The sequence below is a fragment of the Mycteria americana genome, chromosome 5 (genome assembly GCF_035582795.1).
Source record: "Mycteria americana isolate JAX WOST 10 ecotype Jacksonville Zoo and Gardens chromosome 5, USCA_MyAme_1.0, whole genome shotgun sequence".
Classification (NCBI taxonomy): domain Eukaryota; kingdom Metazoa; phylum Chordata; class Aves; order Ciconiiformes; family Ciconiidae; genus Mycteria; species Mycteria americana.
In genome coordinates, this window is record NC_134369.1 from 10,384,662 (window position 1) to 10,411,959 (window position 27,298).

At 42.3% G+C, this 27,298-nt stretch overlaps 1 protein-coding gene across 7 annotated transcripts in view; it reads left to right on the forward strand.

Moving 5' to 3' along the window:
• The first annotated feature begins 917 nt into the window (after positions 1-917).
• Positions 918-27,298, forward strand: part of SYT9 (synaptotagmin 9) — a 77,379-nt gene continuing 50,998 nt past the window's right edge. For 4 of the 7 annotated variants that reach the window (XR_012775843.1, XR_012775842.1, XM_075502080.1 and 1 more), the window contains exon 1: positions 918-1,385. Coding sequence is in view for 5 of the 7 variants with exons in the window: in XM_075502080.1 (XP_075358195.1) it covers positions 1,238-1,385 (148 nt within the window). In the remaining 2 variants the exon portion in view is untranslated. The remainder of the gene's footprint in view (positions 1,386-27,298) is intronic. The other 3 variants (XM_075502084.1, XM_075502081.1, XM_075502082.1) reach the window with 2 other exon arrangements.

Consider the following 27,298-nt stretch of genomic DNA (forward strand, 5'->3'; position numbering starts at 1 on the left):
TTCACCAGTCTTTAAACAGTAGGCTGAACATCCACGCCAGTCTGAACTTTCCAAGCTCATCATGGCCTCTGATATTTGCTTAAACTATTATAAAAGAGAGAGAGAAAAAAATTAAGTTAAATGGAGCAGCCAGTTCTCAGCTTTTCCCCTCATGACACCCACCAGCCTCCCTGCCCACAAATCCAGAAAGCGAAGCAGCACCTTAGAAATCTCCTACTTGTCAGGATAAACATGCTTAATGGCAGACGGCTTCTCAGCCTCCACCTCCTCCAGCGAAGGCTCTCCTGCCTTCCCCACAAGCTTACGGCCGGTTCTCAGGTGCCTGAGATTTCTCATCGGTGCTTTAACTCTTTCTAACCCATCACCCAGGCCAAAATATGAACCCGCTGAAGAACGCCGTTCTGTCCAGAATAAATTTCTAACGTCTGCCCCTCCACTAGGTTCCCAACTGTGAGGGCGCGCGTTATTTATAGAGAGTAATTCCAAGACAATTAGCTGAGCGAATGGAACAATTTCTGAATAGGAGTAGGCAGTGAGACACAAAAAGCGTACGGTATTTAACAAACTGTTAACATTAAACGCGGACCAGCAAAGAGGAGGTCTGGGCCTGGCTAGCGATGGAGAGGAGGAGGACGAGGAGCTGCCCATCAGGACCTGCGTTCAGGACCGTCCTTCACCAGACCCTGCGCCGCCTCTGAAGTTTTCCTCCGCGCCTGCTTTCAGACGCGGCCGAGGATCTCGGCTCGGGGGTGCCGCGCCGCGACCGGACCCCGCCGCCGAGCGCGGCCCCCCGGGCGGGACGCGGGCCGGGGTCCGGGGGCAGCCCGGCCCTCGGGGGCGGAGAGGGGCGCGGCGGCCAGCCCGCTCGGGCGGAGGCACGGCCGGGCCCCCCGCCCGCTCCCGCCGCGGGGGAGAGCTGCGCTAGCGCGGCTGGGCGGTCGCGGCGCCGGCCCTCCCCGCCCCCGCATTCAACTGGTGGGACCCCCCCTCCTCCGCCCCCGGCAGCGGCGCGGCGCGCAGGAGGCGGCGGGACGAAGCCGGCAGCGGGGCGGGGGAGCGGCGGGCGGCCCGGCCCGGCCCGGCTCGGCCCGGCTCGGCTCGGCCCGGCGGGGCGGGCGCCGCTGGCGGAGGATGCGGGCGGCGGCCCGGCGGCGCGGGCGGCTGCAGGCGGGCGGCGGGCAGCGGCGCGGCGCCTGACCGCAGGGCTCCGCTCCGCTCCCGAGGATGCTGGGGGGCGATGCCCGGCGACAGGGAGGACGAGATTTGCCAGAAAGCGCTGCAGCTGCTGGCCGAGCTGTGCTCCGTCGGGGCGGTGGAGAACGAGAACTGCCGGGATTTCATCTACTACCTGCGGGACAGAGCCCGGCCCCGCCTCACCGACTCAGGTACGGCCGCCGCCGTGAGGGGCGCGGGCTGGGCGCGGGCGCCGGCGGCCTCCCCCGTCCGCTGGCTACGGGAGGAGGGTGAACATCCCCACGCATCCCTCGGAGGCCGGGTGCCGCGGGGCGAGGCCTGCCGGCACGGCGGGGGCTGCCCCGGGGTGCGAGCGGCCGGGGAGGGAAGAAGCGGGGGGGGCTCCCAGGGGCCCGGGGCCGGGGGGGGGGGGGGGGGGGGGCGCGGTTGCTCCGGTCTGGCCGGGGGAGGACGCTCGTCCGGGCTCTGCTGCCCGCCGCTGCGCCCGGTGGTTTCGGGCGGTGCTGCCGGGGCTCCGTTCAGGCGTCCAGCGCCCAGCTGTTGGCGGAGAGGCAAACCCCTCCTTGGGCTGCTCTCCCCGCTGGAGCCGGGTGCTAACGGCCGAGTGCCGGCAGCGCGGGGTGCGGGCAGGGTGGCGGGCAACTTTCTCCCTCGGCTGGCCGGCGTGCCCCCCGCCGCTTGCCTCGGCCCGGCCTGGCCCTGGAGCGGGTCGGAGCCTCCCTGCCCGGCGCTGCCTCCTCCCTAGCTTGCTGCAGTGTCACACGCCGAGGGGGCTCTCCTCCTGCTCCTGTGGCCCTCCCCATCGCTCTGGGTTTAATTGTGAAAGACGGGGGGGGGGGGTCACAGCTCAGTTTAAACGTAACACAATTTAACCTAACTTTCCGGTTCTGTATTTCACAAGCTAAAAAGGCAATTTCTTGCCTTTCTGTAGCAGACGTGGGGGGTGTAGGTCTGACAAGATGTGCACTGAGTGGTTTTGTGTGTGTGCGTCTGGGTGATGGTTGCCTTTTCATGTCTTGGCATAACACTCTGACTTAAAAACTTTAACTTAAGGAAGCTTTTTAATAAGGAGGCTGAGTTCCAGCTGCGCAAAAATGCTGCAAGATTGATGATGTTCTGTACATCTCTGGACATAAGGGAAAGGCAAATTGCAATTTGAAGTAGGAGTTTATTATATTTATTTTTACACCATCGAGTTGAGTTCGCTCAGTACGAGGAGAAATTTAGGGAGTTAAAAGAGAAGTTGATAAACGTTTGCAGTACTGGAAAGCCCTGCTGTTAGATCAGCTGGTCACTACCGCACAGTATTAGTTTCTTTAATATTCTCTGAAATAAATTAGTTCAGTTAGCATAGGGCAGTCTAATGACACTCTATTCTTAAATATTTTTCTGTAATTTGGTGAGTCCGAAGTAACAGTCAGAGTGCAACACTCAGAGTTGCTTGGATATGCTAAAAGGCCTGGAGGAAACAAGTAAAACTAAGAAAAAAATTTGGGGGGAAGAAAAGATCCACTATCACAATAAATGAATAAGGAATTTTCCAACATTCAGTTTGCTTGTATCCAGCGCTATTTGCATCCATTCTGGCTTTTCACTCACTTAAAAATATTCAAATTAAAGTGGTTCATGCAATGTTTGATCAGGATTCTTTAAAATTAAGCAAATTTAATTGTTTTGTTCATACAGGCAGATTTAATTGCTTTGTTCATATAAGCAGTAATTTTTGTCACAGACACCTGTGATTTTCTGTAATTTTCATTTACCAAGATCAATCACATATTTCTATATCAGGTGATGATTCCAAAAATGTCTACTTAAATCAGTGCTCACTTTGAATACTAAATTACTCGAAATGCGTATGGAGACTTTAACCTCAGCTACTTGGATAACAGCTTTTCAGATTTCTTTCAGAAGCTACCTGCTTTTTTCCATCAGCCTCGGGCAAAAAGAGTACCTGGCATCTGTTTGGGAGCATTTTTAAAACATGGCGTGCTCAGTAAAAAATTATCACCTCTACCTAATGCTAAAAAAAATAAATATGTGTTTATTTCTACCTGTTTTGCTTAAGCCATTATTATACAACAGCCTCCCGGTATTGTTGCAAACCTGCTCAATTACAGAGAGCAGCGGTCCCTAACCTTCGCCAGCCAATGTGCAACAACACTGAGCAATTATGCTGCAGGCAGCATCTTCCTATTGGCCTCAATTTTAACATTTTTATTTTTTGCAGCTGCAGCCAGTCTCAGAGGGTCTAGCAGGCAATACATTATCCATAAGCCCTGACTTGGAAACCACTTCTGTAGGGTAGCAATGTCAGGAATTTATTAATTTACCTTGTCTTATATTTCTCTGATTAAAATACATATATTGTCCCAGTGAACTGGCTGCCCGTGAGGTTTGTTTAGCTGGTCCTTGGATGTGATGGCATGGGCTGTAAGACGACAGTGTACATGGTTTCCAAAAAGAAGGAATACGATTCACAATCAAAGGGTAGTACATTGACCAAATCCAGCTTGATTTACATAGTGAGTTTCATTGACTTAACGATGGTGAAATGTCATTAAAAAGCCCTGACAGCAGATCCGTTCCCTTTCCAGCCACTAGTGGTCTAAACATAGGGGTGTGAAGCAAACCTGTGCTGAAAGACAGCATCTTCTTGGCAGAATGAGGCAAAAGATGAAGCTATACTTGTTATAACCTGTTTTTTTCCTGTATGAAGGTGACGTGTGTTAGCTGAACTGAACACCTTCCTCTTAGGCCGGACAAAAGAGCTATCTATCTAAAAATGTGTACAACTTTGTTAGAGTTGAGTAAAGTGCAGCTAGAAAACATACATGATTAGCTTTTGTACAGGAATGAAAGCATTTCCCCATGCTTGTAGAAGTTTTTCTCCAGTGAAGAGGCTACTCGCCTAAACCTAACTACATGGTAGATACAGATGATTTTACAGCACATTTGGTTTGAGCCATTCATGTGTGTCAGCCCTGTTACGTGAGTGGTAGGGGAGCTGTACAGGTGCAGTAGCTGCTGGAAAAATACTGGAAGTGAGCTGAGGGGTTGCTGAGCCTGGTATCAGGGTTTGTCTACAAGCTCAACCTCACGGTGCGCCTCGGTCCCAGCGCTGAGCAGCCAGATCCCTGGAGATCCACTCGTTTCTTGCTTGAATCTGATGCAGTTAGCTGTGCGGCTCCCCGCTCTCTGAGTATTTGGTGTGTGACTCGGAGCGGGAGGGCAGGAGGGAGGGGGACAGGAGGGGACTGGATGCTTGTGGTATGCACAGCATCTTAATTTTTCACGTAGTTTGCCCTATTACGGGAAGTACTGCACAGCGCTTCGAGCGTAAGTTTAAGGGCTAATGAGTTTCAGGTTTAATGCGCTGGTCCACTGGATTTGAAGGGTGACATGGGTGAGTCAGATTTTAAAGGTTTTCAGAAAACTAAAAATGCAAATTAGGCATTTAGTGAAAAATCTTCAATTAGTTCAATAAGAGTTATATGTCAGAGCACCCTTGAAAATCCCAATAGGCATCCTTAAGCATTTAGACACCTAGATAAACTGGATCTTTTTCTGTTCCATTTCTCCATTCCGTATTTGTAAAATGCTGATAATATTTCTATATCATAGGATGGTTTAATGAGGGTAAACTGCTAAGTCTGAGCACACCACATATGTAATACATTCATAAAGGGAGAGTCATATGGACCTCTTGGAGATATTCAAGTGAAAACTGTGTTAGTCATATGGGCATTTGAAAACAATCACTCAAGATCATGTAATATCACCCCATGACACCAGATAAAGCAAATATTGTAGATGAGGAATGGAAGTTGCTTGACTAGAAGAATTATACTAATGTGTAAAAAAAAAAAAAAAAAACAACAAAAAAACCCCCACAAAAAACACCAAAAAAACCCAACCCAAAAAACATGTCGTGGTTTAACCCCAGTTGGCAGCTAAGCACCACGCAGCCGCTCACTCAGCCTCCCCCCCAGTGGGATGGGGGAGAGATTCTGAAGAGCACAAGTAAGAAAACCCGTGGGCTGGGATAAGAGCAGTGTAATAATTGAATTGAAATAAAATAATAATAATAATAAATAATAATAAAAATTGTAATGAAAAGGAAGAGAACAAGAGAGAGAGGGGGAAGCAAAACCCAGGGAAAAACAAAAAAACCAGTGATGCAACCGCTCACCACCCACCGACCGATGCCCAGCCCGTCCCCCAGCAGCGATCGCTGCCCCCCGGCCAACTCCCCCCCAGTTTCTATACTGAGCATGACGCCATATGGTATGGAATAGCCCTTGGGCCAGTCTGGATCAACTGTCCTGGCTGTGCCCCCTCCCAGCTTCTTGTGCACCTGGCAGAGCATGGGAAGCTGAAAAGGCCTTGACCAGTGTAAGCACTACTTAGCAACAACTAAACCATCAGTGTGCTATCAACATTATTCTCATCCTAAATCCAAAACACGGCGCTGTATTAGCTACTAGGAAGAAAATTAACTCTATCCCTGCCGAAACCAGGACAAACCAAAAAAACCCATGGAGGCAGAAAATCTTAATGGAGAGACTGACCACTAAAAGAGGCATTAAGACCAAAAAAAGTTGCATTTCCTTGTGGACCATTTCTCTAAAAGATTTACCTAGCAACTTCTTAACTTAAATGCTTGGTGTGGCATGAATCAAGCCTGCCAGAAAGGGTGTATATGTTTTTGTACGTTTGACTTTGGACTTTTTAAAAGATGACACCTTGGGGGGGAGGGATGTCAAGAAGAAGAGTTACATGGTTTTGATTTAGGCTAGTTTAGGGTTTGGCACAGAAGAGAGGAGGAAAGTGTTTTGGTGGCTGGAGCTAGTGCCCTGTTCTCAGTCTGCCTGGTACATGACTGTGAATTACACTTCCATTGTAGCTGATTTGACTGCTTTAGAGTTACATTTCAGACATTTCCGAAATCAACCTTAAAGCTTTTGCCACTAGTTGTTGTAGTTCTTGGGTGTAGGTGATTCTGGGTCTTTTGGGGATTTTTGTTGTTGTTGTTCTGTAGTCAATCTTTGTTTTTAAAAAACCAGCTTCCCAGCGATGGCAGTGGTAGGCTGCCATTGCTCTTTGTAGACCTGATAGATTGCTGCACTGCCTTTTGTTGTAGTGTTTTGCCAACTTTACAGCGACTTGTGCTGCTTGCATACCTTCCAGTGACTGCTAGGTATAGCAACAGAGTGCTTAATGCATAGTTATGTGTTTGCTGGCATTTGCTGAATATCAGTAAAATTAAGTTATATAAAAGAAAAGTATAAAAGAGTTGCACACTGAGACCGCCTTACACAAAACTTCATGTCCTTAGCACATTCTACAGATTGAAGTTTTCTTCCTTTAGTTAAAAAGCACGCAACCCTTGAAAGCTTGGAATGAAAAATCTAAAAAGGTCAGAGGAAGCTGTTATGAACCTGAGGATAAAAAAGATGCTTAAAAAGATGAGGGATATAAAAAAGTCTAGGCCATTAATCATGATGAATTTTCATTAATGTCATAGTGGAAAAATGAATAGAAACAAAAAGTAAAGTTTTCTATCCTTTTCTGTTGTGTTGGATTGCACATCTTGAGGATAAGCCAGTAAGGTCTTACAATATTCTTAATTATGTGCTTTAAAATTGGCTAATAGATGCTAAACCAGAATACATGCTGAATATTGTGGGTATAGTGATGGCCATTAGGCATAAAGTATGCTACAGGTGGTAAGTAAGAGATCAATATTGTACAGCGACAGAAAGTCAGATTTTAGTATTTGATGGAGGTAAAGATAGTTGACAATCAAGAAGCTAAAAATGTGGGCATGGAAATGTGATGGATATTGAAGGAACAGTGTATGAGCAGGTGCAGTTAGGGTCTTGCAGTAGAATTTAAGAACTTTATTAATCAGTACTTTATTTTTTAATGTATACTTTCAACTTCAGGAAAGAGAAAAGCACAAAGAAACAAAAAGGCCTAACTGGCATAAACGTGGCCTCCCAGCCCACCAGTGGAATGTGGGAGTCGAGGTTTTCTGTGGAGAGCATCATTCCGGCAGACTGGTTGCTCCCTAGGAAGCTAATACTTGCAATTGAATAGCATCCCGCAAGCTTCCCTTTAATTCAGAACTGAGTTTAAAACCAAAACCTATCTTCAGAAAGTAGTGTAGATTCTTAAGAGGGCATTTTTAAATTTTTGTAACTCAAATGACTTACTGATTTATCATCCACCCTCCCACCCCCCAACTTCCAGGAACATAACAAGTTGCAGAGTTTCATCAAGATGCTAAATACATCTAGCTTTATTTAGATAAATGCAAAAAGCATTTAAAGAGTTGTAAAGACATGAAAAAGATTTGAGTGGGTGAAATAACTTTCAATATGTTTTTTATTTTTGTTTTACTTATTATGAGCCATTGCTTTCCACATTTTTAATTTTATTTTCTTCCTGCAAAATGAATGTAAAATGCTGCCATGCAAAATTGATAGTATTCTGTATGTCATGTTAGTGCAAAACTCTTTGCAAGATAGAGGACAAGTATGAATCGTATTCACTGACATGATGTCAAAGGAATGAAGAAGTATGAAGTCCAAGTTCCTTTGGGTTTCAAGAACCAAAGTACTGTTTAAAGAGTTTAAAAAACTACAGTGATGTTAGGTATTTTAGAGTAAAACTATGTATTCTTTTTCTCTTTTGAAAAGTCAGGAACAATTTTGCAGAAGGTAAAAATAATTATTTCCTGTTGCCTGTATTCTAAGATGCTCTGCTAGTTTAATTCCCTGTAAACAAATAGGCTCTCAGAGATTTTCCTGTCATACTTAAAGAGTTTAGTATTGGTTTTTCCTGGCAAAGCTGTTTTAAACAGGTAACTCTAAACTTTGAAACCAAGTGTAGAAAAGAGCAAATTATGTTGAAAGAAAAGGGACTACCTGTGTGCTTAATAACGGCTTGAAGCTGTAATTACAAGTAAATTAATTTAAATAAAAGTAAATTAAAGTAAAGATTTTACTTTAATGTAACTGCATATAACTTTTTCCTAGATAGATTTTTGTTCTTTTTACAGGTAACCTAAAGATGTATAGATGTTTAAGTTCTAATTTACACTTCGGAACCAGAGAAAAGGAAGACTACAAAGATCATTCTTACGATAGAACTGATCTTGAGCTTTGATCAGGTTGGAGCATAGTCATATTAAGCACGGTTCAAACATGAGAGGACAGATCCGTGCACTACTGAAATCACTTCACATTTTTCAGTGGTGCAAAGCAACTTCAGTGTAGTAGTACTTTCCCCTAACTTGAGAAGACAAACATGAGTAGGTTTTCTGTGGTCCCTTTGGCCAAGATGCGTGCCACTGCTGTCCTGTGGCTGCTCTGGGATGTTGTGGGAGGAGAGCAACTTTAACTGTATGAGAAAAAGGCAAGAGGAAGGTGGCTTCTAGCCCTCTTGGCCTCTGCACCCATATTCAGTATAGGTAGGGAAAGCAAGAGCTTTCTGGGGCTTCCATTTCCATTTTGCTTTTACTTCTCACTTATATGGGAATTATACCAAATGTCTGTTGTTTACGGTATGCACTTATGCACTGAAACTACAGCATAACGTTGTGTTATGCTTGTGTTAAATAGACTGATGCCAACTACACCCCTTTGTATTTAATGAAAAAAAGTATGTTTACTCATATACTATATTCACTGTATATATAAAAATAATATTTATTTACTGAAGTCGTTGCAAGCAGATTTGTGAAGTAATCCTAAAAGTTAGAATAACGTACCAATTGAATCAGAAGTCAGTTATCTCTACAGTCATCCCACAGTTCATGCAAGTCTCGTCCAAATGTGCGGTGAACGTTAAAGAAAATGGTTATTTTGAATTGTGAGTAACAAAAATATATATAATTGAAAATAACCTAAAGAGTAATGACAAAAACATTAACATTTTAAAAATTAGGATGGCTAAATAGCATATGGTCTGCCTTACACCTGAATTCTCATCTTAAATGCCAGTTTTGCTGATGAAAAACGGTAGACTAAGTTTAGCCCTTGTACATATGACTGTACTTGCCACTAAAACTTTATCACTGCATTTGTCATAACTCTTATTTCAATGGGATTTGCACATTCCTCCTAGATAGGGGGGAGAGGGGAAAAAATTTGCTAATTATAGTTGTCTAAGAAATATCCCTAAGCTTTCCACAGGCAACAATTTACATTGGGAGACACAAAGCTCTGATCACTTAAGTAGAGGTGTTACTGTAATGGATTTATGGGTCATTAATTCCTCAAAAACCAGGAACCTGTGTTACAATAACGCTGTTGTTCAGTACTGGTAGCATGCAGAATTGTTATGTTTTTGTGTGATCCATACATTTAGTGACCCAAGTACAAATGATCGGCCACATGTCCCCCCAGATAGCTTTCTGGAAATTTCCTTTCCAAACTAATTTGTGAGAGTTTAATTACCCTGACAATTCAGAGATCTAGAAATGTAAGTCCAAAATGATTGCTGTTGTAACAGCAGCTCCAGTTAAATTCAGTCTTGAGGCTGTGCAGCACTATAGCATCTTTGGTGTGTAATGAGTAGAGGTTGAACATAAACTGTAATTTATGTATTTATGTTTAAAACCACATTTCTAGATTTGAGTTCTTCCCCTGCTGAAAACAATGATCATTGCTGGTTTAGTGCAAAGCTGTACTTAAGAACATTGTATTGTGCATCTTTTGCTATATTTTGTCATTAATTTAAGCTCTTCTGTGGCTTTATTTAGACCAAAGAGATAAAGAGAGATTATTTTGGTCTAAAGCTTTATGTCCCTTTCATATTGCTAACAAAATTTTAGTTCAAGGGATAAGAATTTAGAATAATTAACTACAGATGGAAGGATTTTTCATAAAAATGCTGTCAGTTGCAACTTATAAAATCTGTAATTCCCAAAGTTCATCATCTTACAAGATAAATCTTTTTTGCATGTTCTGTAGTACTGTTAAGTAGTGAGTACTTGATCCATTTATTTGGGGAGTACAAAAAAAATTCTGTCACGTAAAGAAAATGTTATGTATAACAGCTGGGGGTTTGCACATTTGTTACATTAGCTATTGCAATCACACTGTAATCATTGGGTGTTTTAAGTTGCTCAGTATGTTCAGCTGCAGTTTTGGGGGGGGGATTTTAGACTTTCATTAGCCAAGTAAAATCAGTTTGGCTTCCTTTGGCAGACATGTACACTACAGGATTTTATCTTGTATACTTCCTATGGTTAGTTGGCATTCAGAAATACAGGGGATGCAGTTGAAACTGGCACATGCGTCTGTATATCTTGAGCCAATTTACAGTTGATGTGTGTCCTGGTTTCAGCTGAGATAGAGTTAATTGTCTTTATAGTGGCTGGTATGGGGCTATGTTTTGGATTTGTGCTGAAAACAGTGTTGATAATACAGAGATGTTTTAGTTGTTGCTGCACTGGTCAAGGACTTTTCAGCTTCCCGTGCTCTGCCAGGTGCAGAAGAAGCTGGGAAGGGACACAGCCGGGACAGCTGGCCCCAGCTGACCAAAGGGCTATTCCATACCATATGACGTCAAGCTCGGTATAGAAACTGGGGAAGAAGAAGGACCGGGGGGACGTTTGGAGTGATGGCGTTTGTCTTCCCAAGTCACCGTTACGGGTGATGGAGCCCTGCTTTCCTGGAGATGGCTGAACACCTGCCTGCCCATGGGAAGGAGTGAATGAATTCCTTGTTTTGCTTTGCTTGCGTGCGTGGCTTTTGCTTTCCCTATTAAACTGTCTTTATCTCAACCCAGGAGTGTTCTCACTTTTACTCTTCTGATTCTCTCCCCCATCCTATTGTGGGGGGAGTGAGCGAGCGGCTGGGTGGTGCTCAGTTGCCGGCTGGGGCTAAACCACGACAATGTGTGTCTACCAAAGATAAATGTTGGAAGAGTCCAAGAATACATAATCTGTTACAAAAAGCTTTTATATTACTGATGTAAATCCACCATACTAACAAAAAAAGTCAGGCACTAATGATTTTGGAGTTAAAACTTTCAAAGGGCATGTAAAATAATAAGAATTAGGATTTGAAATAGGATCATTCCTTCCAGTACACTTTCTCACCTTTTTTTTTTCAGTGTAGTTTTACACGCACACAGAAAGAAAGCCTTACTGACTTCCCTTGGAAATACATTTCCTCAGTTTGCTACGTTTCCAGCAGGAAGTTTGTTCAAAATTTCTTAAATCTATCTTACTGTCTGTGAAACTCCCCAAATATTTCCTTTCTGCATGTGATGGACCTTTTTTGTGTGTATACAAGACACTAAATATTTATCTTTTACAGTTTATTCTTGTAAAGCAGTCTTCATCATTCCCACCCAGGTTACTTTGTGTCTGGTTTCTCCATTGGTTTTCTAGGTTGTGTGTGTATATACCTGTGTTTCAGATGTTTTTTCATCTGGGTGTTCCCACTCCATTTCTCAAGCAGCATGTCATTTTATTTACTGCCCATATTTCTAATATTTTTAATTCATCTGTGTTTTAATTCTCTGACCTCAACAGTATGGTTTCTTTTCTTCTCACATTTAGTGTAATTTCAGAATGTAATTGTATTGCTGTTTAATCAATATATAGTGTTTGACCCATCTTACACAGAGATTATCTCATTGGGCATCTGACCACAGCTGTATAAAGTTCTCTTTAGAGTTCCCTTTAGAGTTCCCTTTGAAAACTTCCTACTTATTTTGTAATTTGCAAGAGGTTCATGCCTATGGAGTTAATAGTTTCACTAATACATATTAAGATATTACAAAAGGTGTTTCTCACATCTATCGAATTATATAAATAATTACAACTTGTAATTCACTAAGAATTATCCTACTATACTATATAGAAAGGAATGTACAATGCTAATTAGAAAATGATCAGTGAGACCAACAGTCTTATGATCTTCTGTTTCCTTTGCAGCAGATGTTTTACCCATTTAAAAGAGAAGTTTCTTTAATTTTTTTTCCCTAGAGAAGTTTAATGGATGAAATTAATGCCTAGTTATTCTATCTTTTTTTGGGAAGCCTGCCATAAATAGGGTGATCTCAAGTATTCATTAGACTAAGGTCTCTCTGCACAGCATAAAGGAAGAGAGTGTATCCTCATTCTGGCTACAGGGAAATAAAGCAGGTATTGAGTTGGTTCTTGCTGAGTGCTATTCTATTCCCTGTGGTAGGGCTGATGTAGGATATGTAGCAGTGGCATTATGGCAATTCTTACCTGCTGAAAAGAGCTTTTAGGTCCATTAGCAACCAAATACAAGAGAAAACAGATCTGGTATTGCTTAAAAAAATACAAAAAGCTCTGAACAGAAAATTCTCTTATCAGTACTATTTTTTTAAGCTTTACCAATTTGCTTGGGGTAATATAAGACACAAATCTAAACTAATAGCTCCAATTTTGTTTAATTCTATGATTGTCCTCTCTTCTGCAGTAGATCATGCCATCAGGAAGGGCTCCTATTTCTGCAGATGCCACTAAGGCATCCATGGTAACAAAAGTCTAACTTAAACTTTTCCTCTTTTTTTTTTTTTTTTAATTGACAAATATTAATGATGAGTAATGAGTCAAAACAAAAATTTTCTCCATCCAAGTCAAGGACTGTGAGATAAAGCATCATGTTTAATGAAGAAAATGAGTTCAGGACTGGAAAATGGAGACCAGAAATTAGGCTTAGCTGGTAAACAGAAAGGTGAGGGGTTGACCTGTTTTTTCTTTTTTTGTTTGATTTGTTTATTCTAAATGTATAGCTGTCCCACAAAGACAGAGAGGTGAAACGTCGTGGTGCAGCAGGCACGAGCAGAAGCCTGTCGCTTGAGCTGCTCAGGAGATGGACGTGAGGAGCAGAAGAGGTGGCCAGGCCTCTGAGAGGGGGACATCACTCGTGTTCCTACGGGACCAAAGGGCACCGAGCAGATTTGCTGTCGCTCAGAAATTAGAGTTAACTGAATTGAAGCCTGGCATTTTGAGGACCTGCCTACAGGGACGTAGTAGACAGGAAAAGCTGGGGATATACCTTGTTACACCTCTGTTGTAAGAAGTTGCATTTTTGGTTTTCATTACAGTAAAAATTGCCTTTTTTTCTGAATTTAATCACAGAATCACAGAATCACAGAATCATATAGGTTGGAAAAGACCTTTAAGATCATCGAGTCCAACCATAAACCTAACACTGCCAAAAACCATCACTACACCATGTCTCTAAGTACCTCATCCAAACGTCCTTTAAATACCTCCAGGGATGGCGACTCAACCACTTCCCTGGGCAGTCTGTTCCAATGCTTGATAACCCTCTCGGTGAAGAAAAATTTCCTAATATCCAGTCTAAACCTCCCCTGGCGCAACTTGAGGCCATTTCCTCTTGTCCTATCACTTGTTACCTGGGAGAAGAGACCGACCCCCACCTCTCTACAACCTCCTTTCAGGTAGTTGTAGAGAGCGATGAGGTCTCCCCTCAGCCTCCTTTTCTCCAGGCTAAACAGTCCCAGCTCCCTCAGCCGCTCCTCATCAGACTTGTGCTCCAGACCCTTCACCAGCTTCGTTGCCCTTCTCTGGACACGCTCCAGTACCTCAATATCCCTCTTGTAGTGGGGGGCCCAAAACTGAACACAGTATTCGAGGTGCGGCCTCACCAGTGCCGAGTACAGGGGCACAATCACTTCCCTAGTCCTGCTGGCCACGCTATTTTTGATACAGGCCAGGATGCCATTGGCCTTCTTGGCCGCCTGGGCACACTGCTGGCTCATATTCAGGCGGCTGTCAACCAACACCCCCAGGTCCTTCTCTGCCAGGCAGCTTTCCAGCCACTCTTCCCCAAGCCTGTAGCGTTGCATGGGGTTGCTGTGGCCCAAGTGCAGGACCTTGCACTTGGCCTTGTTAAACCTCATACAATTCACCCCAGCCCATCGATCCAGCCTGTCCAGGTCCCTCTGCAGAGCCTGCCTACCCTCAAGCAGATCAACACTCCCACACAACTTGGTGTCGTCTGCAAACTTACTGAGGGTGCACTCGATCCCCTCGTCCAGATCATTGATAAAGATATTAAACAGAACTGGCCCCAACACAGAGCCCTGGGGGACACCGCTTGTGACCGGCCGCCAACCGGAGTAAACTCCATTCACCACCACTCTCTGGGCCCGGCCGTCCAGCCAGTTCTTTACCCAGCGAAGAGTACACCCGTCCAAGCCATGAGCAGCCAGTTTCTCCAGGAGAATGCCGTGGGAAACCGTGTCAAAGGCTTTACTGAAGTCTAGATAGACAACATCCACAGCCTTCCCCTCATCCACTAGGCGGGTCACCTTATCATAGAAGGAGATCAGGTTGGTCAAGCAGGACCTGCCTTTCCTGAACCCATGCTGGCTGGGCCTGATCCCCTGGTTATTCTCTACATGCCGTGTGATAGCACTCAGGATGATCTGCTCCATCAGCTTCCCCGGCACCGAGGTCAGGCTGACAGGCCTGTAGTTCCCCGGATCCTCCTTCCGGCCCTTCTTGAAGATGGGTGTCACATTCGCTAATCTCCAGTCAGCAGGGACTTCCCCAGTTAGCCAGGACTGCTGGTAAATGATGGAAAGGGGCTTGGTGAGCACATCTGCCAGCTCCTTCAACACTCTCGGGTGGATCTCATCAGGCCCCATAGACTTGTGAGTGTCTAAGTGGTGCAGCAGGTCACTCACCATTTCCCCCTGGATAATGGGGGCTCCAGTCTGGTCCCCATCCCTATCTTCCAACTCCAGGGGCTGGGTACCCATAGAACATTCGGTACCCATAGAATTTCGGTACCCATAGAATTCGGTACCCATAGAACATGGGTACCCATAGAATTTAAAAGCCTTTTGAGCTTCTTTGGGGAGTTCACTGTAGAAAAAGATAAAAGAGGACCTGTCTAATTGCTTTGGCTGTCTTGGGGTCCCATCAGATGCTCATTGCTTTTTTTTTTTTTTTTTTTTTTTTGAGGGTTCATAGTTTGGTAAGCCTGCCTGAGAAAGCATAATTTGACACTGACAGTAGGGCTGTGGCTAAGCAGGAAAGAGAAAGCTTGGCCATCGTGGCTTCACCTAGTAAGGAAAACCTGTCACCTCGGCTCCTTCCTATGCCGCAGCATCCCTGTTCCTGCCAGCTTCTGTTAGCTGCAGAAGGTGTAAAATTTTTTATCTGCTCTCATTCTCAAGTTAATGTCTTGTTCCTGCCTACCTTATTCATTCTCTACCTGTCTCTTGTTCTGTTGCCGTTATGTTATAAAGAGTGATTTGACTAGTCAAGATGATTTCTTTCATGCCGCTCCTACGAGCCCGTGATGATAAAATAGCTAAGAGCAGTGCCCAAAATAGCGGTGCGCAGGTATAGGTTTGCCAGAGCGATTTGATAGTAATTACCGTATCTGTCCTTCTGTGGTGTAGTGTTACAAGTGAGACCCAGCACTGCGAACAAAACCTGCACTTTCTTCCTTTGATGTATTTTTCTTCCTTCTTTTCTGTTTTTCTTGGGAGCTGGAAACCAGAACAGACCTTAATAGCAACAGAACCAGCAACACTTTCAGCCACCTCAACTTTTTTTCCTTCCCAAATGGTGGGGGGAAGGAATTTTTCACCTTCAGGAACATCTGGAATTCAATCTCAGGATTCACTTCTCATCCTAAAGGCTCTGTGTACTGAGAGAAGAAGGAACAGAAATTTTGTTAAAACGGAAGTCTTGAGGTTTGACATTTTCAGTGGTTTGGCTGTTTTACCTCCTTTTTTCTGTACCCCTCTTAGGAGGAAGATTTCCAGTGGTAGTTGTTGCCATGGTACTAAGCAGGACAAGGTGTCTACTCCAATCCTAAAACTACGTTTATGAAAAATTATCCCTTCTGACAAGTCAGGCTTGTTTACGCAGAATTAATACAGCACCACTTCTCTTATTCCAAAGCGGAGAAAGGCTCTTCAGGTCATTCCCCGTGTGCGGAGGCAAATGTGAGCTTCAGCAGTGCTGGAAAAGCCTGCGAATTAGCGCTGTCCGTCCGCTCCCTCGTTAGCGGTTCACATGAAGAACCGCTTCACGCCCTGCCGAGCAGCTGATTGGCCTTGGAGGGAAGAAGCATCTGAAGCAGTATTAATGTTTCATTCAGAAGCGTGCGAGCCAGGGAGGAGGGGAGGGCAATTAGGGAATTCAAAACCCCAAGTCGGTACTGCCTCTTATTTCGCCAGGCCCTTTTCTCTTGAGCAGCATCCCTAATTGTTTCCCACACCGGATTTCCTCTCGGGACACTCTTGCTGACTTTGTGAGATACTTTTGCCAAGGGTAAATTTAACAGTGTACAGGGAGGAGTTCAGCCCTTCCCTTCGCTTTTTTCTCTCCATTCTCCTTTTCTTCTCCCCAGCCCTGTTAACAGTATTTAGTAGGATGTATGCTGTATAGGAGATGGAGGAGCAAAGAAGCTGTGCAGTCCCTCCACCCTCTGCTATTTTCCCTCCTCCTATCATCACTGCTGCATCAAGACCTAGTATGTTTACCATGTAAAAATCCCTTTTTATTTTCTCAGTCAGCAAAACAGATCAGAAAGCTGTAAAATTAGTGCCTTAAAATGCTATCTCAACGATGTATGAGCAAACTAGATGTGATAAACCAATCAGTAAAAGAGTGTCGTGGAATGCATGACAGCAAGAACAGCCAGCTGCATCTGGGAAATACACAAGTCCGTGGACTCCAACAGTATAAAATGTCCAAAGCTGTAAAAGAGGAGCAATTCTTACTTTTCTGTAGCAGTCCCAGCAGTTTGAAACATGGTTGGCAGCCATTCCGGTGTATTTATTGCAGTCATAACATCACTGATGTTAAAAGAAACATCACCTCAAAGTGGGTATTCGCATAAGATCTTGGATTCATTGTAAATAGTATAGCACGTGCCAGGGTTATTAAATCTGGAAATGTTGCTGATAAATAAAAATTGTTTTCTTAAGACGGGAGTAGAAAAAATGGTGGATACAGAAGTGTTGCATAACTAGCTGTCCTGGTTTCAGTTGAGATAGAGTTCATTTTCTTTATAGTGGCTGGTATGGGGCTATGTTTTGGATTTGTGCTGAAGACAGTGTTGATAATACAGAGATGTTTTAGTTGTTGCTGTACTAGTCAAGGACTTTTCAGCTTCCCGTGCTCTGCCAGGTGCAGAAGAAGCTGGGAGGGGACAGCCAGGATTGTTGATCCAAACTGACCAAAGGGCTATTCCATACCACATGACATCATGCTCAGTATATAAAGCTGGGGAAGAAGAAGGAAGGGGGGGACATTGGAGTGATGGCGTTTGTCTTCCCAAGTAACCATTACGCGTGATGGAGCCCTGCTTTCCTGGAGATGGCTGAACACCTGCCTGCCCATGGGAAGTAGTGAATGAATTCCTTGCTTTGCTTTGCTTGCGTGCGCGGCTTTTGCTTTCCCTATTAAACTGTCTTTATCTCAACCCTCAAGTTTTCTTACTTTTGCTCTTCCGATTCTCTCCCCCATCCCACCGAGGGGGAGTGAGCGAGCGGCTGCATGGTGCTTAGCTGCCGGCTGGGGCTAAACCACGACACTAGCCCTTTTTTAACAAGGAAGGACCCCTTTTACAATGTTTGAAGCAGTACTTGCCCAGTAAATGACAACAAATAGGTGCTAAGTCCTTAAGTACTTCCGAGATAAATATTAATCCTGTTGAGTTTAAAAACACAAATGCTGCTTATTCTTTTACCTATTAGCTAGTCTGTGGAAAAAAGAAGGGGGGAAAAAAAAAGCAAGCTTTTACAGAGTATTTCCTGACTCGGCAATTGAATGAAAGGAATGATGCTAACATGCTTGGTTCAAGATCATGGGAGGACTTAGCCCCAGCTAAGGAGGACTATGAACATACAAAAAGGCATAGGAGATATCTGGCTGTAAATCCTGTGAATCAAATATGTTAATACAAACTTGTTTGATTCAGGGATGTTGTTTAGAGCCAGTGGTAAGGTTTAGTTGACTGGCATAGATTACTAGTTGGGGACTGTGAAAACTAAGGCTCTTTTCTTAACTTTGCCAGTCACTTGGGGTGTCATCTTGGAGAAATCTCAGTGCTGCTTTTCCCCTGCCCTTTCAGTTGCCTTTTCAGTACTGATAAGCAGTTAAAATTCCAGCTAATCCCCTGTCTGTAATCAGCGGAGAAAGCAGGGCATGTCTCAAGTGTGATGTCAGTAAAGCACTGAGCAGAAAACTGCCTAAAAAGCAGCCAAGAGAAAACATTAGGCCCAGGGACTTAGGTGGAAAGTAGTCTTCGTGAATATGGCGCGCTCTCTTTTCATAGTGGACAGGCAACAAGAGCCTGTTCTTTGCTGGGGCCTCTCAGCACTTTACTCTTATGAATAATAAACAGAATATATTTTCCTCCTGTGTAAGTTAGCAAATAGAAATGTGCCTCTGTTACCAGCAGCGAAGCCATAATTGAGAGGCAGGGATTTAATGGAATACACATTCAAATGGGAATAGATAAAAGCACAAGGAGGATTTCAAAACCTCTCTGTGCTGGGCTTAATCTGAACGTTTAGCCATGGAATTTATTCATTATATCTGTTTGCAAGCTTGGATTTATGTTTTCAGACCTAAATCCCACCCCACACTCTAGCCTGCATCTGACTGTGCAACAGTACTAACAGGGCAACTTTTAGTTACCTTTTGCATATCCCAGCGTTTTGCTGTTTATCGCCCCTTTTTTGGCATAAGAGTTTCAGACATTTACTTTGATGGCCTGGGTTGGATTGCAAATGCACATCTCGGCATGATACCATTTGAGACTGAAACTGAAAGGACTACTGTAAAGGTGATCCTGTTCACATTATTGTAGCAGAAATGCACAATACAAAGTATGTTTCTTGGAGGGAGAAGCCTTTTTAATGTGCCCTCATTCTCCAGTTAACACCCCCCACACACACCCCCACCCCCCCCCCGGGATTAAGGTGTATTTTTACTGACCCAATTTACTTGTTATTAAGGACATATATTTGTTTATTAATTTCAGTTGTATACCTCAACATGCATCTTTTGCTCACGTTTAAGAAACTTATAAAACAAATCGCCCACCTCTTACATGAAAGTCCTCTAGAGAAATTGTTTAACAGTGAGGTAACTACTCAGCAGCGCGCTAACAGCCCGACTTTCACAAGTCTGGAAGTTTGGAACATGCAGCTCTTTGAAGTGCATGGTCCTTTTCCCTTCTTCTTCCTTTCCCCATTCCCTTTTTCTTCCTTTTTGTCAGTTTTTTTCTTAAGTGAATGTAATCTTATCCTTACAAGTGAAATGCTTTCTGTTTTCTTAACATTCACATTTTAGTCATTCAAGAAACTAGTCCTTTTTCTTACAGTCATCTGAGTTTATATAATTTTGGGGCAAAACTTGATCCTGCTGTCAGTCAGATTTCAAAAGCTGCTAAACCAGAGCCACTAAACCTGACCTCATGACTTCTGTAGTACTACTTTCACTCAAAATAATCTTGGAGAGTGACATTTTCAAAGAAATGTACATGAGTGAAACTACTCATACCCCACTGAAACTGAGTGGGAATTTGATATATAAGCCCTTCATGTATAGTTTGTGGTTGCATAAAATAAGAAATGACTGCTTCTGTTCAAAATACCCAGTGTTATAGTGATCCTTTTTGAATGGTCTCATCTCCTTTATTCCATTTTGTCTTACTTGTAGATAATAATATAATAAAGCAAAAATAAATGTATGCTATAACAAGAAATTAACAAATTCTTCCTTAAAAATATAAGAATGTGATCAATTTTTCTCCTCCATGCTATGCACTGTCAGCAAAAGTTAGAAATTTACAGTGTGAAAGGTAATCTTTGCTAACTTAGTGAGGCAAATATAGGTTGTTAAATGTCAACCCAAGGGTATGAATAGTGTTAATTTAAAGGAAATAGGATCAGACACTTCCTGAGAGAAGGATGTATACAAGCACCTGATTCTAAAAAGAAAATTTAAAATAATGTTCATGTAATATAGTTTTCTGTATATTTTTAAATGTAGTCAAACTATCAGAAGTCTGGTGGTTTTTTTAATCTCATTTTCTTTGTTTTTAGGGGCCATGGGGGGCCAGGATAAGTAGTGGAAATTGGTAGGTGCCATATCTACCTAAGGATATTGGATGATAAAGAAAAAAGTAACAAGTGTTCAAAAAAATTAGCCTAAATCATTCAGCTGAAGTAGCTGAAAAATTAGCAAATCCCATCAGCACATTCCAGTTAGCAAGGAAAGTGGGTTGTAGCTGTCTCTGGGGAGCTGAGAAGAAACCTACATTACTATTTTTAGTTGTATTTTTTTTCTGGGCAAGAATAACAAATGTAGAGGCCAGAAGATGGCAAAACAGTGGCTAGAAATTTACCATCAGTTTACTCTGTTAACGTATGTTTGTTTTTCCCTTAGAAGTAGCAGAATTCTTGGAGTTCTTCAGAACCCAAGGAATTCCCCAGATCTGAGAGCAATCCAGCTGAGGAATTCTTGGGGGAGGAGAGATGACATGAAAGCTGTGGGTCAGTGGTTCCACACTGTTTTCTTAAGTGTCCCACTGCTGTGGCATTACGGTTTCTGGGAACAAGGGGCTGCTGCCAGCATTGTCTTCTTTACACTCTGTAATTCTGGGAGGGAGGTAAGGAGAGCAGTTGTTTTCCCCGTGGAACAAGCCTGAGGAAGAGCAATCGTGAGTCTGCGAGAAGGACGTTGCAAAGTTGATGGTCCTTTCTGTACATCCCATTTGTTTATGTACGCGTACCTGGAGGGACTATTGTATAACTTGGAGGGTATATCAGTGATTATAATTGAACTAGGCTTAAAAAAACTATGCAGTATACCGTGATTATAATTTCTCTCTCTGGTAAGGTTGTTTATCCTCTTTTTCTTATTTATTGCTTGAGTGAACCTAATACATTTGAAATTATGTTTTAGAAGAAGTAAGATACTGTGCAACTGGTGGTATTTCACTGCAGAATAACCCCTGAAGGGATTTGTAATCCCCTAGTACTAACATCATCTAATAGTGAGCCAAATTGAATAATAAGCTCAGTGCTACGAACACAGCTTCATATTCAGCCTCATTCTGTTTTAGTTAGCATTGCCTAGTAATTAATTATTACTCTGTATTTATGCTATCAATGACATCCAGAGGCTGGCCTAAACACGCTCAAGCCGCTGGCGGTGGCGGCAGCAGCAGCAGCGTATGTACATGCGGATATTTTGTTCTCTCTCTATAAATGTGTGCTGTAGGCTGTCTCTTAAAAGATTTGTTAGTAAGTCTTCCCTGTAGCTAAACACAACAAGACAGTACATGCTGGACATCAGTCAAAGACGCACAGTGACACATAGCTTACTAATTACTATTAATGTTTAAAGGATTTGGAATGTCCTAATTGATTTTGGCACTGAAAGTGCAGTCTGTTAAATTGCTTGTCACCTTTGTTGCATCCCGGGTCTCACTGAGAATCTCATATGCAATTAACTGCAATTGCTATACTATATTTACTCTAAAGTGCACAATACATGACTATTTTGTTGTTTGGATCTCAAAATTGGGGAGTTATTTGCTTACAAAAATACGATTCAAAATAAGGGGATCTTTGTGGTGAGGGGATTTTTTTTCAGAGTAGAAAAATACGAAGATTTTTATATAGTTCATGTTCCAAACTCGTAGTCCTCCTGTGCTTGAAATCTCACTAAATTCAGGGAGAGTAACCTGCGCATGAAGACCCGACAGGTAAATCTACATTACCAACTTGTGTGGCACAAGGAGAGTTTGATTTGCTGCACGCCGTTCTGGTTATAGGACCAAATGTCCCCGTCGCGCTGCTACCAGCAGTGCAGCTCGTGCCGGTTGCCAGTTGAAGGCACGCGTCAGGCAAGCCTAGAGCACTAACTGCACCAGGACCCTGTGCCCACATTGCCAGACTCTGGACTCCGACTTCAACCTTGCTTCCACCAGGAGGAAAACTACTTCAAACACACCTACCAGTGGCGTGTCTCACTCAAGTGAGTACCGCCAGGCACCACGTATAGATACAAGGCAAAGCTGCCGCAAAAAGAATCCTCCCCACCCCCCCACCCCCCAGTGCTAAATCACTAACGTGGACACATCCTATGTTATTTAGGAAGACTCTGGCTAAAGATGCGGAAACAAATTGTTATGCTGTCTGTAAGACAGGGCAATTGTTTTCTGAATATGGAACTGTACAGTAATTCTTGAAAGGAATAGATTTCCTCCACACAAATTCTAGGTTACAAGGTGGAAGAAGCACTGAATTGCTCACATCAATTCATCTGCCAGTTTAGCCTGGCAGTAGTTTCTATTTAAACAGCCAAAGCTCCAGAATTAACATGGACTGTCTAGAAACCTCAATAAAAGAGCGAGCTTTGCCAAGAAGCAGTCTAGGACAGCAAAAAAGTGAAGCCCTTCCTACAGATAAAGGACAGGAATCCGCAAAATTTTCCTTCATGCGAATGGAGAGCTACACTGTCTCCTGGTACCACCCAGGGTTTGGATGTTGGAGCACAGGTTTGTTTTTCAAGTTTAGACTGACAGCGCCTGCACTTTTCCTTTCATAGGGGATTGTTCAAGGAACAGCTAATCATAAGTTTCCTTGCTGTCCTTTTTAAAGCGGAGGATACTCTTTAGTTCCTCGTATTAAGAAACTAGCTGTTCTAATTTTTCTGGAGAAAATAATTTCAGGAGATAAGATACAGATCTAGCTAAATTAACTTAATTAAAGAAAATGCAAATCCAGTAGAACGAGAGTGTAGATTCTACTTGCTGCAAGCACAAAATCTCTCCAAGAGTCTGGATATGACAAATAAAGACAGTGATTGTACATCTAAAATATTAGAAATATCTTCTATCAAATGTAGGATGAAAACAGAGACTATTTGATTTGCATTTGTTTTACTTTCTGCAAGCGGAAAGACAAGCCTAAACATCATGGACTGATTTCCAGCACGTTCAAACTATTGTAGAGCTTACTTTTAATCCAGTTAATTATTTTGCTATTCTCCATTCAATTAATTATCAGATTAAAGTTCTTATATAATATGTAAAATGGTGTTTTGATAATAAAAGATTATAACTGAAATACTGCAGAGTTTGCTTTAGAAGAAAGCATAGCAAGATTGAAATCTGCAGAATTCCAAGTTAAAAGAGGCTAATAACTTTGATAGCAATTACATGTCCATGTATATACCAAAAGAAGATGGGATATATTATAGGGGGTGTGGAAGACTAGTACAAATCTTTACTGTAGGAAACATTTAGAATTGTACATAAATACCATTGCTTGGATTTTCTGCTTAGATCTTCCAGCATTGTTACACTTATCAAAACCTATGTTTTGGTTTTTTGTTACAGATGTTGATCGTAATAGCTTTTTGTGGCATTTCAGGATTCTTGGGATCTACTCTGAAAAAACAAAATCTTTTGTTTTACAGCCTAAGAATTGATGGTCAGCAGTCCCTTTATGCTGCAGAGGATGGTGACACGGCTTTTCAGTTGTCTGTACCACCTTCTTTCTGTAAAAGCCTGTTCATTTTGTCAGTTGGTACTTTACGTGTAGTGGCAATATGCCTGTTGTCTCATTGAAAGCAGGTGCAGTTGGAGAGATGACAGCTTTCTCAGAACTCAATTATTTAATTAACTCATTTATAACTAGATTATTTGAAAAAGCCATACCATCTGTTTAGTGGTCAAAATCCTGCTTGTATGCTAAGCAGTGATTATTAAACTCTCTGCATCCCTTTCTCTTTAGTTGCATGCTGCTTCACTAGAAGCAACTGGAAAGTTGCTAGACTCAAAATTAGAAGTGAGAAGATCCAGGCTCCATTTTTAACTTTTGGACTGATTTACCTAATTTCACCTTGATCAACTGTGCTGCATCTTGGTTTCTGTTGCCCATTTGTAAAAAGACATTTAAATAATTTTGACATTTATAGAAGGAGGGAAAAAGCTACTTAATGATAAACAGTTTAATCATTGTGATAATTTAACAGCTTTGTTCTACAAGCTGCTTGGTAATGTGGATAGAAAAACACTACAAACAATTCTTCAAATATCCATTAGGGTTTCTAAACACATTTGTTGCACTGTTTCCATTCCATTAACATTTATCAGATTCAGATTTACTCCCAGTGGTTTTAACTGTGTATGTCCAGACACTTGGAGAGAATACATGCAAAATTTTAATGAATAATCCTTGATTTTTTTAAAAAATAATTTACTCATCCTATCAGCAATGGCAACATTACTGATTAGTTAAATAAGGACAGACGGCTGTCGTTTATGTGTCATAGATACATAGCAGAGATCACTAAGCTGTTTATAAAGACAAAATCTGAAAAAAGGTAGCTTGCGAATTTCTCTTAAAAATCTTTTAAATTACATCTTTCTCTTAAAAATCTGGATTTGCATTTCTTTTCCCATTCGTATGATATTTGAAATTACTAGAGGAAAATATTTATTTTTAATGGACCTTCTTGTCATCATCCAAGAGGGTGGGAGGCATGCTGTTAGTTGATGGACAGTAATGATGAATACATCGAGCATCAGGGAGGTAGTCTGAAGATTGACAAGAAAGGTGTCAGATGACCCCTTATCTTAATCACTCCTGAATAGTTACGCTCCTGGGCATACACTAAACCTGCATCTAGCTGACAGTAAAAATCAGGGTATCCTAGGTGCACAAAGGATTTCTTTTTGTAATTCTGAGGTCACTGTGATAAGTCATCAACCAATGACTTTTTCATAGAATCATAGAATAGAATTGTTTAGGTTGGAAAAGACCCTTAAGATCATTGAGTCCAAACGTTAACCTAACACTGCCGTCGACCACTAAACCATGTCCCTAAGCACCACATCTGTCCGTCATTTAAATACCTCCAGGGATGGTGACTCAGTACCTGTATGATCAAGGAAGGAAGCTTGCATTTGGCAATGCTTTCTCGCACAACTCATCACAACTCAGTCAAAACGGAGTGAGGTCTCTACAGTAAACTGTGGATCCAGCCTTACAGAGCTGAGAGTTGTTGTCCCCCTCAGTATCTCTTTTACTCATCAGAACTTAGTAATTTTTTAAAACACCAAAGCCCTAGAGGCAACATCATCTATTAAGCTTATGTCAGTGGTCACTTTCTATGAATTTAATACATACTTCAGAATCTTAGCTTTCCACCCACGCTGATATATCTTAGACTTGGGATGTACACGTGTGAGCGTGTGTATTGGGGGAGGGATGGAGTGAGGGAGAAGAACAGAAAAGCAAAGGAGAAACCGTTGAACGCACAAAACAATGTAAATCGGTATTGAGCCATCTGCCTGAGTCTGCAGTGTTTGAAAAATGGAGTGTAGGAACTGCTCCTGTTCATTATCATTGAAGGAAGTACATCGAAATTCTTCGGGACACTTTTAAAAGATTAACTGTTAATTTTTTAATTGCTGAACATTTTAGATGCATTGAAGTAACACACTTCTTCACAGTGGTTGACGCTGGTAAATAGGTTTCAACAGGCAGTCATTGCTATAAATGACTTGTATGAAATGTAAGAGCTTCTGATCCTTTCACTGACCTTAGAGTCTCTGGTGCTCACAAGTGGATGTTTCCTTATTTGCGCAAAAAGGCTTACAGTGTTTTTTAACTATCTAAAATAAAAACACTTCCTGCTTTTCATAGGTGCAAAATGCACCATGAGGCCCCTTGCAGCTTTTGAAACCTCCAGACAGATGCAAAGCTAATGTATTCAGTTAAGTTACTATCAGCCTTAAAACCCTGAAATGCTGAAGCGTTAGTATCTTGACCTTTATGTCAAGATGAATGAAAAACAAATTAACTGCTGACTCAGCGGGCCTTTCTGAAGGATTGTGTTTGTTAGAAAATGTCCCTGTTTTTACATATAGGTGTAAGGGCAAAAATAAGCTGTTTTCCATAAAAGCTGAAACATCTTAATCTCGACAGTTGCCAGAATTTCTAGCCTCAATGAACTAGTTACTGATACTGTTCTTTGGCATTTATATATTATAATGTGATTGTTTCTATAGCACACAGCCATGGGTATTGTTGATGGGAAGGTACAAGAGGGATTGGCAAATTTAGAAGTTAACAGTACCTAGGGTTATGTCAAGCTTTCATCTTTGTCCCTTGTCCCACATCTGACGATGTCTCCTTCTAAAGATTTGTTTTCCCTATGAGTCCAACAGATTCTCAGAAACTCCTGACCTTTCACAGTAACTGATTTGCTGAGCGTGCCCCTTCGACCATGTGGTAGGGCCAGGCTTCTCCAGGTAGAAGTCTGCCCAATTTTACTCAAGGAATTTCAGGACCTGTTAATACCTTAATCTTCAGCAGTCACTGACAACAGTTCATATCACATCTGTGACTCAGACTGACATCTAGATTTCGGAGAGTAGCAATCCCATGGTTACTTCACTCGTCGGATAGTAAATGAATGCTAAAATGCGGTGTTCTGATTTATTATTTTCTTGATTTTTTCTTTTTTTAATCTATTGTAGCTCAATAAAAGTGCTTAGATCAGCAGCTGTAGAGAGCAAAGCCCTGAATTTATCCCTGCAGTCAACTAGCTTGCTATTCGGTGAGAAAGCCACATATTTGGACACCTCCTGCATGATATGGAGTAAGAACACTGACAAGCCTCAGCAAGTTGGGCGTGAAGCTCATTACCATCTTTCTCAATATCAAAACTTCATTGCATTCATTTCTGTACCCCAGTGCACAGTTTGGGCACACTCATTGGAACAACAGGATTACACTCTACTGCTTTCTTCTCGGTAACAAATATAGGTCAGGGTGGGTCCATTAATCTGGGATGGGTAGGCATCTGTCACTACTACATGATGTTTAATATTTGCTTTGTTGGTCATAATTACAGTATATCAGCTTTCCTCTCCATAAAACTAGTTAAATACAAGAAGAAAAACCCCTCAAGCTTTCCAGTTTCAATTTTACATTCACAACTAAGTACAACATGAAATTGTGTAGTTCATAAGAAAACTTCAAAGAGTTGCTGCTACTAGTTATTTTTACAGATTCCTTTTAA